The sequence below is a fragment of the Mustela nivalis genome, assembly GCF_964662115.1.
Source record: "Mustela nivalis genome assembly, chromosome: X".
In the NCBI taxonomy this organism is placed as follows: domain Eukaryota; kingdom Metazoa; phylum Chordata; class Mammalia; order Carnivora; family Mustelidae; genus Mustela; species Mustela nivalis.
The window spans coordinates 18,900,967-18,918,386 of NC_139040.1; the positions used below are offsets into that span (position 1 = coordinate 18,900,967).

The 17,420-nt window shown below is 36.8% G+C and overlaps 2 protein-coding genes across 2 annotated transcripts in view; both read left to right on the forward strand.

Moving 5' to 3' along the window:
* The window catches only part of IGSF1 (immunoglobulin superfamily member 1), a 432,586-nt gene that overhangs the window by 359,697 nt on the left and 55,469 nt on the right, over positions 1–17,420 (forward strand). The window lies entirely within an intron of this gene.
* On the forward strand, positions 15,656–16,585 carry LOC309856455 (olfactory receptor 10A4-like; the record flags this gene model as incomplete). Its single annotated transcript, XM_082717688.1, has 1 exon — positions 15,656–16,585. The coding sequence occupies one exon, from the start codon at positions 15,656–15,658 to the stop codon at positions 16,583–16,585; it is 930 nt and encodes a 309-aa protein (XP_082573814.1).

A 17,420-nucleotide genomic window follows, 5' to 3' on the forward strand; every position in this document is an offset into this window, starting at 1 on the left:
TCATGATCCTAGGGTCCTGGGATCGAGCTCCCTGCTCAGCAGATTTCCTGCTTCTCCCTCTGCCTCTGCTGCTCCCTCTACAGTGCATGCTCGCTCTCTCTCTCTGTCAAATAAATAAATAAGATCTAAAAAAAAGCTACCTGTTTTTTGTGTGTCGAGTTGCGGGTGTTCTTCATAGATCTTGGATATCAGCCCTTTGTCTGTACTGTCATTTGCGAATATCCTCTCCCATTCCGTGGGTTGCCTCTTTGTTTTGTTGACTGTTTCCTTTGCTGTGCAGAAGATTTTGATCTTGATGAAGTCCCAAAGTTCATCTTCGCTTTTGTTTCCTTTGCCTTTGGAGACATGTCTTGAAAGAAGTTGCTGTGGGTGATGTCAAAGAGGTTACTGCATATGTTCTCCTCTAGAATTCTGATGGATTCCTGCCTCACGTGGAGGTCTTTTAACCATTTTGAGTTTACCTTTGTGTATGGTGTAAGAGAATGGTTGAGTTTCATTCTTCTACACATAGCTATCCAATTTTCCCAGCACCATTTATTGAAGAGACGATCTCTTTTCCACTGTATATTTTTTCCTGCTTTGTTGAAGATTAGTTGAACATAAAGTTGAGGGTCTATATCTGGACTCTCTACTCTGTTCCACTGGTCTATGTGTCTGTTTTTGTGCCAGTACCGTGCTATCTTAGTGATCACAGCTTTTTAGTAAAGCTTGAAATCAGACAATGTGAGGCCCTCAGTTTTTTTTTTTTGTTTTGTTTTTGTTTTGTTTTTTTGTTTGTTTGTTTGTTTTCAACATTTCCTTAGCAATTCGGGGTCTCTTCTGATTCCATACAAATTTTAGGATTGTTTGCTCTAGCTCTTTGAAAAATGCCAGTGGAATTTTGATTGGGATGGCATTGAAAGTATAGATTGCTCTAGGCAGTATAGACATTTTAACAATGTTTATTCTTCTGATCCATGAGCATGGAATGGTCTTCCATCTTTTTGTTTCTTCTTCAATTTCTTTCATGAGTGTTCTGTAGTTCCTCAAGTACCGATCCTTTGCCTCTTTCGTTAGGTTTATTCCCAGGTTATCTTGTCATTCTTGGTGCTATAGTATATAGAATCAATTCTCTAATTTCCCTTCCTGTATTTTCATTGTTAGTATATAAGAAAACAACTGATTTCTGTACATTGACTTTGTATCCTGCCACATTACTGAATTGCTGTATGAGTTCTAGTAGTTTGGAGGTGGAGTCTTTTGGGTTTTCCATATAAAGTATCATGTCATCTGCAAAGAGAGAGAGTTTGACTTCTTCATTCCAATTTGAATACCTTTTACTTCTCTTTGTTGTCTGATTGCTGTTGCTAGGACTTCTAACACTATGTTGAACAAGAGTGGTGAGAGTGGACATCCTTGTCATGTTCTTGATCTCAAAGGGAAGGCTGTCAGCTTTCCCCATTGAGGATGATATTCACTGTGAGTTTTCATGGATAGATTTTATGAAGTTGAGGAATATTCCCTCCATCCCTATACTTTGAAGAGTTTTAATTAGGAACGGATGCTGTATCTTGTAAAATGCTTTTTCTGAATCAACTGAGAGGACCATGTGTTTCTTCTCTCTTCTTTTATTGGTTTGTTCTATCACACTGATTGATTTGTGAATGCTGAACCACCCTTGCAACCCATGGATAAATCCCACCTGGTCATGGTGGATAATCTTTTTAATGTACTGTTAGATCCTATTAGCTAGGATCTTGTTGAGAATCTTAGCATCCATATTCATCAGGGATATTGGTCTGAAATTCTCCTTTTTTGTGGGGTCTTTGTCTGGTTTGGGGATCAGGGTAATGCTGGCTTCATAAAAAGAGTCTGGAAGTTTTCCTTCTGCTTCATTTTTTGAAACAGCTTCAGGAGAATAGGTGTTATTTCTTCTTTGAAAGTTTGGTAGAATTCCCCAGGGAATCCATCAGGTCCCGAGCTCTTGTTTTTTGGGAGGTTTTTGGATCACTGTTTCAATCTCGTTACTAGATATTGGTCTATCCAGGTTGTCAGTTTCTTCCTGATCCAGTTTTGGAAGTTTAAAGGTTTCCAGGAATGCGTCCATTTCATCTAGGTTGCTTAACTTATTGGCATAAAACTGTTGATAATAACTTCTGATGATTGTTTCTATTTCCTTGATGTTAGTCGTGATCTCTCCCTTTTCATTCATAATTTTATTAATTTGAGTCTTCTCTATTTTCTTTTGGATTAGTTTGGCCAATGGTTTTTTCAATTTTATTGGTTCTTTCAAAAAACCAGCTTCTAGTTTCATTGATGCGTTCTTCTGTATCTCTAGTTTCTGTCTCATTGATCTCTGCTCTAATCTTCAATATTTCCCTTCTTGTGTGTGGGGTTGGCTTAATTTTTAATTGATTCTTCAGTTCTTTAAGGTGTAAAGACAGATGATGTATTCTGGATTTTTCTATTTTTTTGAGGGAGGCTTGGAGGGCTACGTATTTTCCCCTTAGGACTGCTTTTTCAGGATCCCATAGATTTTGGACTGAAGTGTCTTCATTCTCATTGGTTTCCATGAATTGTTTAAGTTCTTCTTTGATTTCCTGGTTGATTCAAACATTCTTAAGCAAGGTTTTTTTTAGCTTCCAGGTGTTTGAGTTCCTTCCGAACTTTTCCTTGTGATTGAGCTCCAGTTTCAAAGCATTGTGATCTGAGACTATGCAGGGAATAGTGTCAGTCTTTTGGTATCGGTTGAGTCCTGATATGTGACCCAGTATGTGGTCTATTCTGGAGAAGTTTCCATGTGCACTTGAGAAGAATGAGTATTCTGTTGTTTTAGAGTGGAATGTTCTATGTATATCTATGAGATCCATCTGGTCCAATGTGTCATTCAGTGCTCTTGTTTCTTTATTGATTTTCTGCTTGGATGATCTGTCTATTACCGAGACTGGCGTGTTAAGATCCCCTACTATTAATGTATTCATATCAATATAACTCTTTATCTTGATTAACAGTTGTCTTATGTAGTTGGCTGCTTCCATATTGGGGGCATAAATATTTACAATTTTTAGATCTTCTTGGTGGATAGACGCTTTAAGAATGATGTAGTGTCCTTCTGTATCTCTGACTACAGGCTTCAGTATAAAATCTAATTTATCTGATATGAGAATCACTACCACAGCCTTCTTTTGAGGCCCACTGGCATAAAAGATGCTTCTTCATCCCTTCACTTTCAGTCTGGATGTATCCTTGGGTTCAAAATGGGTCTCTTGTAGACAACATATGGATGGGTCCTGTCATTTTCTCCAATCTGCAACCCTGTGCCATTTTATGGGAATGTTTAGGCCATTCACATTGAGAGTGATTATCGAGAGATACGTTTTTATTGACCTTGTGTTTCCTGTGAAGTCCTTGTTTCTATAGATTGTCTCCATAAATTTCTGTTCAATGATACTCTTGGGTTCTTTCTTCTTTTATAGAATCCCCTTAATATTTCTTGTAGTGCCAGCTTGGTGGTCACATACTCTTTTAAACCTTGTTGGTCCTGGAGGCTCTCCATCCATTTTGAACGTCAGTCTTGCTGGATAAAGTATTCTTGGCTTCATGTTATTTTCATTTAGTGCCCTGAGTACATCTTGCTAGCCCTTTCTGGCTTGCCAGCATTCTGTGGACAGGTCTGATGTTATTCTGATGGACCTTCCTTTGTACATACTGAATCTTTTTCCCATAGCTGCTTTCAAGAGCTTCTGTCTAAAATTAAGATTGATCATATTTACAATCAGGTGTCTCGAAGTCTTTCTAGATTCTGTGATCTTGGTGGGGGGAGACCTTTTTGCCTCTATGACATGAACACTGGTTCCATTCCCCAGATTGGGAAAAGTTGTTCAACTATATCTTCTACTGTGAACCCCTCAAGCTCAACACATACAAAACAGATAATCATGTCAAAAAAATGGGCAGAAGACATGAACAGACACTTCTCCAATGAAGACATACAAATGGCTAACAGACACATGAAAAAATATTCATCATCACTAGCCATCAGGGAGATTCAAATCAAAACCACATTGAGATACCACCTACACGAGTTAGAATGGCCAAAATTAACAAGATAATAAACAACAAGAGTTGGAGAGGATGTGGACAAAGGGCAACCCTCTTACACTGTTGGTGGGAATGCAAGTTGGTGCAGTCACTTTGGAAAACAGTGCAGAGATTCCTTATGAAATTAAAAATAGGGCTTCCCTATGACCCTGCAATTTCACTATTGGGTATTTAGCCCAAAGATACAGATATAGTGAGAAGAAGGGCCATCTGTACCCCAATGTTCATAGCAGCAATGTCCACAGTCACCAAACTGTGGAAAGAACCAAGATGCCCTTCAGTGGACGAATGGATAAAGAAGATGTGGTCCATATATACTATGGAGTACTATGCCTCCATTAGAAAGAATGAATACCCAACTTTTGTATGCACATGGGTGGGCTGGAAGAGATTATGCTGAGTGAAATAAGTCAAGCAGAGAGAGTCAATTATCATATGGTTTCATTTATTTGTGGAGCATAACAAATAACATGGAGGACAAGGGGAGATGGAGAGGAGAAGTGAGTTGGGGGAAATTGGAGGGGGAAATGAACCATGAGAGACTGGACTCTGGTGAACTAGCTGAGGGTTTTGGAGGGGAGAGGGCTGGGAGGTTGGGTGAGGCTGGTGTTGGGTATTATGGAGGGCATGTATTGCATGGAGCACTGAGTGTGATGCATAAACAATGAATTCTGGAACACTGAAAAGAAATTTAAAAATAAATAAAAATTTTAAAAATATATATATAAATAAAAATTTTTTTAATGTACAAAAAAAGCTACCATTTGCAACAGCAAGCAACACTATTAAGTAACTAACTATAAATCTAAGAAAAGACGCCCATGATCCTTAATGGAAAATATTGTAAGCACTGTTAAAGGACATAAAAGACTTCAATAAAGGGATATAAATATCATGTTACATATAGGAAAACTCATTAACTTAAGATGTCCACAATCCCAAAAAATAATCTGTAAGTTCAGTGAAATTCCAAACAAAGTTGCAAACGGATTTTTAAGGGAACTTAACAAGCTTATTCTAAAATTCATATGAAAAATTAAAGGTCCAAGAATATTCAAGACAATTATAAAGAAGCACAAATAAGAAAGACTTATAGATATCAAGACTTAGACAACTAATTAAAAGAGTGTAGTATTTATGTAGAGAGAGGCAAGCAGAGAGACTCTGACTTAAATCTGAGAAAGTAAGTAACCTTGATATATGACAGAACTAGCATTATAGATCACGAGAGGAAAGGATGGATTATTCAATAGATGGCATAAGAATAATTGTTTGTTTACACTAGAACAAATAAAATTTGTTTCCTACATTGTATCATATACATAAATGAATTCTATATGGAATTAATAACTAAATGTTTGTAAAAATTTTTGCATTAAAAAAAATTTAGAATAATATATAGTATCAAGTTAGGAAAGGATTTCTTGAATAAGACACAAACAACACAAATAGTAAATGATTGATGAATTTAACCACATTAAAAAAACCCTCTACCTTTTTTTGTTATATTATAATAAGCAAAGTTAATAGGCAACTTACAGACTTGGAGAAGACATCTGCAACAAATATATACCAGACAGATAAAAACTACATAAATGACAACCCTTAGTTAAAAAAAAAAAATCCAAACTAAAATGGACAACATATTATTGTTGTCCAATTTACAGAAGAGGAAACATGCTTTTATCCTTGCTAATAATGAGGAAAATGCAAATTAAATTAGCACAGAGATACTGTCACATAGACATCAGATTGCCTCAAATAAAAGCAGTTGCTAATATCATATGTAGGCAAGAATGTGAGGAAATAGATATTGTTATACATGCTTGTGGGAAAGTGTGTTTTTACACCCACTTTAGAGAGCAGTTTGGTTGTACCTAGTGAATATGAAAATATTAGTATACTCTGCACCAACAATTCAACACTTAGGTGTCTTAAAGAAATCCAAGAAACATATTCAAGGATATTTAAGGCAACATTGTTTGTAATGACTAAAGTTTATTAACATTCTTTTCTAGACCAAAACATTTATAGGTTTTCAATTCATAAGAAATTTTTATCCTTTTATTAATCTATCCAGTGCAACCTCAAAGCAAGAATTTGAGAAAAAAAATTCCAGTTGTGGGACTATGCATTTTAGCAAGTAAGCTGTAAGGAAAGACAAACCCACAGGGTAAAACACCAATGAGTAAATGAGAGCTACATGAATCTACAGGGATAGGTTTGGAAAAAAACAAATGTAGAGTTGGGGGGAAGAAAGAAAGTTGCAAAAAGTTATGGTGACTTTTGTGCAAAATTTAAAACATACAAAATATTATCATGTATTGCTTATAGATACATTCATATGTAGTAGAAGGATAGAAGCATAAACATGGGGGATACACATTAAATGTAGGATAATGGATGTCTCTGGGGCTCAAGAGAAATGGGGTTGGAAACAAAAGGAATTTTCAATGTACTTATAATATTTTATTTCTTAGAAAAACAAGCTCTGCATAATCTCTTCTCTGATGGAGGCATAATACTCCATAGTGTATATGGACCACATCTTCCTTATCCATTCGTCCGTTGAAGGGCATCTTGGTTCTTTCCACAGTTTGGCGACTGTGGCCATTGCTGCTATAAACATTGGGGTACAGATGGCCCTCCTTTTCACTACATCTGTATCTTTGGAGTAAATTATGCTGAGTGAAATAAGTCAAGCAGAGAGAGTCAATTATCATATGGTTTCACTTATTTGTGGAGCATAACAAATAGCATGGAGGACATGGGGAGATGGAGAGGAGAAGGGAGTTGGGGGAAATTGGAAGGGGAGGTGAACCATGAGAGACTATGGACTCTGAAAAACAATCTGAGGGTTTTGAAGGGGCGGGGGGTGGGAGGTCGGGGTACCAGGTGGTTGGTATTATAGAGGGCACGGATTGCATGGAGCACTGGGTGTGGTGCAAAAATAATGAATACTGTTATGGTGAAAATAAAGAAAAAAAAAAAGAAAAACAAGCTCTGTAACAAAAATAAATAAATAATGGCTTATCCATATGCCAGAGCACTAAGCAAATGTTAAAATTAATAAGACTAATTTATGTATGCAGATACAGAATGATCTTTCAAATAAATTAAAAAGCTCTGTAGAATTATTATATGCTGTGCAATAACTTTTTAAGCAAATATGAAAAATGTAAATGTATATAAATGCTGGTATAAGCATAGAAAATTTCCTGAAGCACCCACAACAAACTGTTTACAGTAGTTGACCCTGGGGAGAGGGACCAGTGGTCTGAGTTGAAAGGAAAATTCATTATACTGTTTTAATTGTTCACTGTGCACAAATTATGTACTGTTCATTAAACTGAGTTTTTGAAAAATTTACAAACTTAAAATCGAAGATCTGATGCCTTGTGTGATCCTTAGGTTAGTATTCTTTGTGTATTGAAGATTACATAACATTTATTGGATTATCTTTTAATAAAACTTCCCGCTGGGCCCTTGTGACAAGCAAGCTGGCAATTAAGTAAGAGTAGTTACTTTGGTGAGCTGTCCAGCTGAAAGATTTTATTTTTTTTATTTCCCTCAAGGCCAAGAGCTATATCTGAGACACCTTTGCACCTCCCACTGTAATGAGCACAGGCCTTTGCTTGTGTTAGTAAATTATACCCATACATTTATTCCTTCATTTGTTCACTCATTTATTCATGCAACAAATGTTATTAGAGAACAAGTATATTTCACTGCAATTTTTTTCAAGAACTTTGTACTTTAAATAACTTTCTCTGGGATGGCCAGGTATTTGGGACTGCTGTTGTTCTATGGGAAATGTGAGCTGACCTTAAATAAGCAAGTCACACATGAATTTCAGAGTTATGATCCATCTGTGTGTTTCCAAATATTCAAAGAATTATTTTCTGGGTCACCTGGGTGGCTCAGTTGTTTGAGTGACTGTCTTCTGATTTGGGCTCGGGTCATGAGATTGAGCCCACTTCAGGGTCTGGGCTGGGCATGGAGGCTGCTTAAGATTCTCTCTTCCTCTCCCTTTGGCCCTCCCCACTTCTGCTCGTGCATTCTCTCTCTCTCTCTCTCTCTCTCACTCTCAAATTAAAAAAATAAGTATTTTCTTAGTCCCCAGGGGTTTATAAAAAATAAAAAATAAATAAATAAATAAATAAATAAATAAATAAATAAAATCTTTAAAAATAAATTAAAAATAAAGTTTTAAAAAAATAAGTATTTTCTTCCGCAAATTACTTTGAATAAATTTGAACAATGATGAAGGGAGAATATGGTCTTTGTGAAAATCACAGTGTTGTTACTATTGTCTGAAACCATTGCCTCTCCTTTTCCAATGACCACCATCCTCTCCTCCTCCCTGGACTTCCTGCCTTGAGTCTCTTCCTTTGCCTCTAATTTATCATTTGCATAGCCACCCAAAGTATATAGCTGTCTAAAATACAAACAGGACTATGCCGTTTCCCTATTTAAAAACTCTTTAATGACTTCTTGTTGACTTCAGGATAAAGTCCATGCTCTCACAGACAGTGTACACTCTTTAAGACAGGGACCTCTGTGCCTGTCTATTTTTCCTGCCTCCTCTGCTGTCACTCCTTAAGTGGTGCATGCTAGTCTCTGTCTGAAATGCTCTCCACCCCCTGTTGGCTTGAATACTTCTATTCATCCCTCAAAACCCAATGGGCTGTAAAGATCAGTGAAATAATAGATGAAAAGATGCTTTGAAAAAAATAAACTAAAAAATCCCAATGCAGATGGCAGGCCCTCCAATAGACCATCACTGCTACTAGTTCCTCTGCACACCAATCCCGAAACTCATTTCCCTGTGCTCCATCTACATGTTATACAGAGTCCTAGTGCTGCATTCATTACATTGCAGTTCCATCACTTTCTTCATACATCTGTCACTTCCACTAATCACTGAGCTCCAAAGTCACGAGTTTAGCTTCCCAGCCTTTCTTCACCTTTACATCACCAACAGTTAGAATACTTCTGAACCCAGAGAGACCCAATAATCTTTGTGAACTTCAAAACCAAATGATGACAATGATAGTGGCCTGGGGTAACAGGCAGTGGTCATATCTCTGTAAGTGGTCTGCCTTATATGATGTTTGCTTAGCATTGTAAAATGTTCACATAGCCATCAAAGAAACTGGGGAGAGGACTCACTAAGTGCTATACAAAGAGGTTCTACCACTTCCAACAAATACTTTTCTGCATAGCCTAAAAAGCAGATAAAACCAGCACTAAAGAAACTTGCTCAGGAGGTCAAATGCAATCTGTTCACATAGGATGGAAAAATGACAAGGTAACTAGTTTTTAAAAACTACCTCCAGGTTTACACACTTCACAGCACTCACCAAAGCACATACCCTTCCCAATGTCCATAATCCCTGGGGATAAAAATATATGTTTATAAAAAATAAAAAATCTAAAAAATAAAAAAATAAAAAAATAAATAAATAGAAATTAAAAAAAAAAACTACCTCCAATAGCTTGTGTAAAAGGACTTTGAATTTTCTTGATCCATTCATCTGTTGATGGACATCTAGGTTCTTTCCATAGTTTGGCTATTGTGGATAAAAATATATGTTTATAAAAAATAAAAAATTATATTAAAAAAAAAGGACTTTGAATTTGATTGTAAAAACCAAATTATAACAGTTGTGCTTTTAATTAGAATATAGAATTACTTAAAGTTGACCAAAGGCTTTGGGGAAAGGGGATTTAGATGTTTCCAGGTTAAATTTCATGATGTAAAAATGTAGGAGTTTTACTTCTAGCTTTAGGAATCCAGGTATCTTTGAACTTAAGGACAAAACTACCCTCAACTTCTATGACCAGAAACATCATTTATGCTTCTCAAATATGATATTAGCATGGAGCATTTGGATTTCTAGTTGATAAAGCCTTTCCCACACAATCATCTCATTTGAGACCCACACAATCTTGCAGGGTCAGCAGGGCAGGGATTATTGCCCGCCCCCTTCAAAAGAGAAAAAACTGGGATCCAGTAAAGATACTGAGATACTAGATTGCACATGCAGAGGGAAATCCAGGTCTAGAACCTAGATTTTCTGTCACCAGTTCCAGTGCTTTTCACATTTACTTTCCCAAGCTATTGCTTAGTACTTTCAGTAGCCTCTGGAGGTTGGCCTAGATGGACTGTGGCTCTGACCCATGTGACACATCAGATACTCCAATATACAATTTCACACCATTTAGTCAGCAGTCACTGAATGGAAGTCCAGGATGTCATGAGAATCAAACATTGATCTTTCAATTACAAAGCAAATCTCCCTTGGGAGCCAAACTTAAAAATAATTGGTTTTCTTATTTGAACTCTATCTTACCAGTCCCTGCTTGCAGAACATAAGGAGTGTTTAAAAGATAGATAACTTTGGCAAGCAGTATACTCTTTCTAAACCCAAAGGAGCTAAAAATATTTTGGTCACAACTGCCTGAAAACTAAAAATGCTTTTATGTGATGAACTCTTCGTTCTTCTTTTTGGAAGAAGTATAGTTGTGCAGAGATGAAGGGTTGGAAAACTGTGATTTTTAAGGTCCTGTTGAATCTTCTTAGAGGATATAAAATAACATGTCTGTCATGCTGTTGCTGGATCTACTCCTAGTCAAACAGCATAGTAGTCATACGGCACATAGCTGCCTGTCTTAGCCAACCACTTTGGTTTCCACAAAGTGTTCTGGGCTCCACATACACAGATGAAACAAGGAGAAAGACTCTGAGGAAGCAAAGAGAAGATCTCTACCATGTGTTCTTCATAGTCATCATAGCCATCTAGGGATGGCTTAAGTTTCCAAACTCAAGTGGAAGGAAAACAATGAGGTAATTGTCTTGATAATCACTACCCATACCCATCTTTACCCCCTCTCCTCTTCTGAAAGACAGTCTTTCATTCTTGGATAAAAATATATGTTTGTAAAAAATAAAAAATTATATTTAAAAAAAAAAAAAGAAAAGAAAATAATGCCTCCACTTAGGTATTCCCCATGCCATCCCCTCTAACCTACTGAGAGCCTCCTTGTTCCATCACTTATCTCTTTGCATGTGGTTCATATTTCCTTCTCTCTGGACTTAGATTCTTTGCCTAGAATCTTGGTCAAGTTTTTCCTTTACTGAAAAACAAAAGTAAGAATAAACACAAATAGCTTCTGTCAATCCTCTTTGACCTCTATTTTTTTTTCAGCTTTTTTCTCCCTTGCCTTTACATCACAAACAAGTCTTTTTGAAATAATAGCCCACATTTGTGGTTTTTACTGTTCACCTCCCCACCTGAGTAGAGTCAGGATTCTTGCCTCAGTGCTCCAATATTCATGGTGCCTTCTTTACTAACAGTTCTGATGGTGTCTTTCTTCTCTTGGACTCTGTGATATCACTTCTTGGTTTTTCCCACTTCTCTGACCCATTTAAAAAAATCTTTTCCTGGTCTTTCTTTTTCCAAAAATACATGTGCTCCTCCCTTCTCTGTCCTCAGTCCCCTACTCATTTTGCTCAAACAATGTTTCTGAAATCAATGGTCAACATATTCCTCAGGTTACTGGTCCTTTAGTCACATTACTCCTTCTTCCTGGAATGCCATCTATCACTTTTTCCCAAGAAGGTACTACTTTTGTGAGGCACCCACCGTAACTCTGAAACAGTTTTCTTAATCCTGACTTCCAAAGCCCTTTTATTCTAAAGCAGATTTTTGTTACATCTTCATCATGGAAATCTGCCTCAATTTCTTAATTTGTTGTTCAACTTGAATGATGGCAATCTCCATATGAATCCCATTATCCAGTTACCTGACAGAAACTTCTGGCGCATAATATAATTAGGATCTTGTAAATTTACCTTTACATCAACATGCATAAGATTAACTTTTTATCTCCAGGAGAAAAAATAATTGAAATACAAGTACAATGTAGTAGTGAAGTAATTGTTATTCTGTTTTTTTTTATCTGAAAAATCAGTTGAGACAAATCAAAGACCTACTCCCAAATACCTGACAAGATAGTTGGGAAGATTAAAAATGATGATCCATCTAAAAGTTCTTTGAAAGGTATTAAGCTCCGACATGTAAATTACTAAATTGAAGGTAAGTCTTTCTTCAAGTACTTACATATTACATATTAAGGGCAGGGCACTAAAGGGAGATGAAAAGAGAACAAAAATTAAAAGAGCATGTTATAATGGAAGGAACAGAACTGAAAAATGACACCTGGGTGTCCATTCTTGGTCTGTTACCTACTAGATCTGAGATGCTAAAAACGGCTCTTTATCAGCCTGGATCTTCTTTTTCAGTTACAAAATGAAAGTATTGGTCAGATGATATTTTGAATGTCCTTTCTGTCTTTAATGATCCATGGAAGGAAGTAGAAGAGACTTAACGGTTATCATATGATTCTTCCTTACAACTGTTTTTTCAAATATCCCCAAACTCTCCTGCCCCTCTTTCCTTCCATTGTTTTCATTTGGCCAAATTCCAAACCTGATTGAAACCAACTATTTGCCTACTCCACCCTAGAAGCTAAACATTGCCAGACAATATCATTCAAGAAAGCAGTTTCTTTCACCTTCTTAAATTTATGATCTCAAAGATCAAACTGCCAGTCAACACTGCCCGACAATCAGTATTAGTTCTAGTAAGATAGCATTTTTCATTTCCAGGTATGACTATTGTAGTTTTTCCTCCCTCAAACTTCCCAAATGTCCTTCTCAACCCTCACCTTTACAGTCCTACTTCTTTGGGGAAACAGAAACCATTAGAAGCAAACTCCATCATCTTCCTAAAATTAAATGTACCAGCTTAACTACAAATCTGTCCATTTTATCTAGCCTTCTTCTTGTTAAAAAGATGAAGTGTTCCTGTCTTTGCCAAAGATTAAGCTCTCCTCTTTTGCTATCTCATACCCTTTCACTTTCTAAAAGATTTCACTCCCAAAATTTGCTCTTTATTTGCTTGTGCATCATCAATATCCACTCTATGTTGGATCGTTTTCATTAGCATACAAAAGGTAGGGTCAGTGCTCATTTCTCTACAGTTTTCACTCATTTTCTCTATTCTCCTTCAGTCTCCACCACTCCACTGACTCTATTAGTCATGTAACCAAATATGAGACTATTCTGTGTCTTCTCTTAATCTCACAACAGCTTTTGTCACAATCAACGATTCTTTTGAAACATGGCTTCTGTTATTTTATTTCCTCTTGGTTTTCATTCTACTTCACCAACTCCTCTTTTTCAAACTACTTTTCTTTTTTATGCCCTAAGAGAAAAATAGGTCTTAAATCTCAGTGTAAGGCATTCTTGTACATCCATAATTTCTCTGTAAGTCAGTTTGTCCATTATCAAGGATTTGGATATTATCTATATTCTGATAGTTCCTCAATTTATAATCCATTCTTGCCCTCTTCTCTGGGCTACATACTCTCAAATCCAACTGTCAGCTTCTCCTCTCCACTCAATTCTCATAAACATCTCAAACTTATTACCTCCAAGTTGGTTTTGCATTTCCCCTAAAATTTTCCTCTACATTATCACCGTCTAAGTAAATGGAACCAGTTGCTCAAACCAGAAACTCAGGAGTTATCTTTGATATTTCACCTTTTATCACTTCTCACATCTAATTTATTAGTAAGTCCTGGTAATTTTACCTCCAAAATGTGTCTTGAAACTGTCCTCTGTTCATCTTTTTTGCAACCACTTTATTCAGGATTACTGTCATCTCACTGAAATTGTCTCTTACCTGTCTCATTCTCATTCATTAAACTTTCCCTCTAATTCATTTATTTTTTTAAAAGATTTTATTTATTTATTTGACAGAGAGAGAGATCACAAGTAGGCAGAGAGGCAGGTAGAGAAAAGGGGGAAGCAGGCTCTCTGCTGAGCAGAGAGCCCGATGTGGGTCTCAATCCCAGGACCCTGAGATCACGACCTGAGCCAAAGGCAGAGGCTTTACCCTCTGAGCCACCAAGGCAATCCTCTAATTAATTTATTAAACAGAATCAAAAGTTATTTTAAGCTCCAGATTTGATTACAGTGCTGCTTTACACCCTCCAATGAATTCCTATATTATTTATTTTTATTTAAGTAATCTCCACACCCAACATGGGGCTCAAACTCACAACCCTGTGATCAAGAGTTGCATGCTCTTCCAACTGAGCCAGCCAGGGGCCCTCCTATAATATTTTAAAATCTATGTGCCATAGCATGGCCTACAATGACTTAAATGATTTGGACCTTTCCTAACTTTCCCCACACCCCTTCTTCATTTCACTGTCTCTTTGCCTTTCTGTTTATTTTTCTCTCTCTCCAATTTCTCTTCTATGATTTTTCTCTCTCTCCAATTTCTCTTCTATGATATGTTGATTTTCTTTTTTTTTTCAGTGTACTTCAGTTTTTCTAAAATTTTAAATAATTCCCTCAAGTCATACCTCCCTACCTTCCCTCTGCTTGGTATACTCTATTGCCCCCACTCCCAACTCTTACATGACTAATCTTCTCATTTTTTATGCTTTTCTTGACCACATCAACCAAAATATCCTTCTCCCAAATACACATGCATATAGCATATTTCCTATTTGGAGTCCTTGTTTCTTACATTCATAGTAGATAACTTAAAATTATTTTATGGGTCTCTTCCTTTGTTTTTAGTCTTTCTTTCCCACTAAAATGTTATGTCTGTGAGACATAGAGTATTCCTAAGTTGTTAAAAAAAATGACTTTTTCCTTATTTTATTCTAAGCACCTTTCAAAGATTTTCACACATAGTAGGCATTTAATATCGTTGAATGGATAAATGAATGTATTAAATACCTAATATAGACCAGTGATTGTGAAAACATAACACAGAATCAATATGCTATTCTACAGATGAGGAAACTGGCTGTTAGGTAAGTGATGTGACTTGTTTAAAGGCACACAGCCATTAAGTAGCAGAGCTGGAATTTGAATTCAGGTATGACTTTTTTTTTTTTTTTTACTATAACTATCATCTTACCATAAGGAGTTCCCTTTCACTCCACTATACCTCCTCTACTAACATTCAGAGAATTTGTTATCAAATACGTTTTAAGGATTAAACATCCTTCAACATAATGAATTTCAACTCATGTAATTTAATTGATATGGAATTTCTAAAACAGGAAACAAATTTGATCATGGACCTTATACAATTTACACCTAAATGATTCAGAATATTCACTGCTGATGGAAACACCACTAACAGCTGTAGACACAAAGAGAATAAGATCTCCAAGGATAGAACATTTTCTCCTTGTCTTTTTTTTAAATAAATATTAGGAAAAACGTGCCTATTTATGTCACAGTCAGTTTCAAGGACCTACACATTCTATATATGCTGGGGCAATTGAGGTAATGGATGAACTTTCCAAACGGCTCCTGAGGGACTGGGGTCAAATTTATTAATTAAGATTAAGAATCCTGGACTTCCAAAAAGAAGTCAATTATACTGGATATATATGATGCCTTTAAGCAGTTTGGTTTTTTTTCTAAAAATAGCATTTAATCAATGGTCATTCCTTATATTTTTATTTTTAGGTCTAAATCATGGCTAACACTGAAGAAGAAAATATGACTCAAATTACAGAATTTATCCTTTTGGGCTTTGGGGATCTCCATGGCCTTCAGTTTCTTCTTTTTGGGGTATTTCTGGTCATCTATGTGGTGACTCTCATGGGCAACATTGTAATACTAATTGTGGTGTCAGCTGATCACTCCCTTCACACACCCATGTATTTCTTTCTTGGTCACTTTTCATTCCTAGAGATTGGCTACATCACTACCATTGAGCCCATGATGCTGAGAACATTGTTATCAGCTTATGTGCCTATTTCCTTCCCAGGGTGTGCTTGCCAGTTTTATTTTTTTGCTGCTCTGGTGGCCACTGAATGTTTCTTCCTGGCTGTAATGTCTTATGATCGCTATATAGCCATCTGTAACCCATTGCATTACTCCAGCATAATGGACTACTGGGGTTGCTTACAGCTAGCTGGTGCCTCTTGGGTGGCTGGATTTCTGGCACCCATCCTTCTCATGGTGTTCATTTTTCAGTTAACATTCTGCACTGACAATGAAATTAACCACTTCTTCTGTGATTTGAAGCCCATCATGAAACTGGCCTGCACTGATACTCAAGTAGCTGAGATTACCTCTTTTATATGTACGTCTTTATTTGCCTTCGGCCCCTTCATGCTAACTTTAGCATCTTATATTTACATCATCTCCACCATTCTAAAGATTCCTTCTACCTCAGGGAAGCAGAGGGCCTTCTCCACCTGTTCCTCCCATCTGACAGTGGTCAGTTTGTATTATGGGATGCTGGGCATTGTCTATGGCTTCCCATTCGGGTCTCAGCATGAAGACTTACTGAAGTTGCTTTCTCTTCTGTATACAGTGCTTACCCCTGCTCTCAACCCTATTATTTATACCTTAAGGAACAAGGATGTAAAGGTAGCTCTGAGAAAACTGGTACAATGAGGAATGAATATCTCACCAAAAGAAAGTTTGATTTTTTTTTTTTTCTAGTGGTTCTTGGCACTTTCTGAAAACCCTGACAGAGTGGAAATCTTTCTACAGTGTCAAGAATAGTTTTTATGAAGTTGATGGGTTTTCCTTTGTTCCATCAAATTTCTCCACATTAATGAATAAGAAGTATGTTATGCTTTCATTTGTGAAACATTTTGTAGGTGCCAGGCACTGTGCTAAGCTCTTTGCATGGATTATTGTGCTAAAATCCTCATGGGGTGCCTGGGGGCTCGGTTGATTAAGTGACTGCCTTTGGCTCAGGTAATGATCCCAGGGTTTTGGAATCGAGCCCTGCATTGGGCTTCCTGCTTGATGCGGTGTCTGTTTCTCCCTTTCCCTCTGCCCCTACCCCAAATCATGTTCTCTCTCTCTTTCTCTCTCTCTCTGTGTGTGTCTCTCCATCTCACTCACTCTTACAAATAAATAAATAAAATCCTTTTAAAAACATCAATCCTCACAGCAACACTGTGAGGTAGCTTCTGTTATTATCCCCATTTTACATATATCACAACTGAGTCCCACAGATTAATTCACTTGGTCGAAACCATTCAGCCAAACAGTAATAATACCAGAATATGAATTTGAACCCAAGTTCTGCTTGGCACCAAACCCATGATCTTTTCACTAAGTCAAGGGAGCCCAGAATCTTGGACTGCCTAAAATGTTTTTTGGGGCCATAGAAGACATTACTGCGGATGACTTTTCTTAGGGAAACATGAGTTAGATGTGAAGTGAGAAGTGGAAAAGTAATGTAATACAATCTAAATCTAAATCTGTCTCTTTTTCC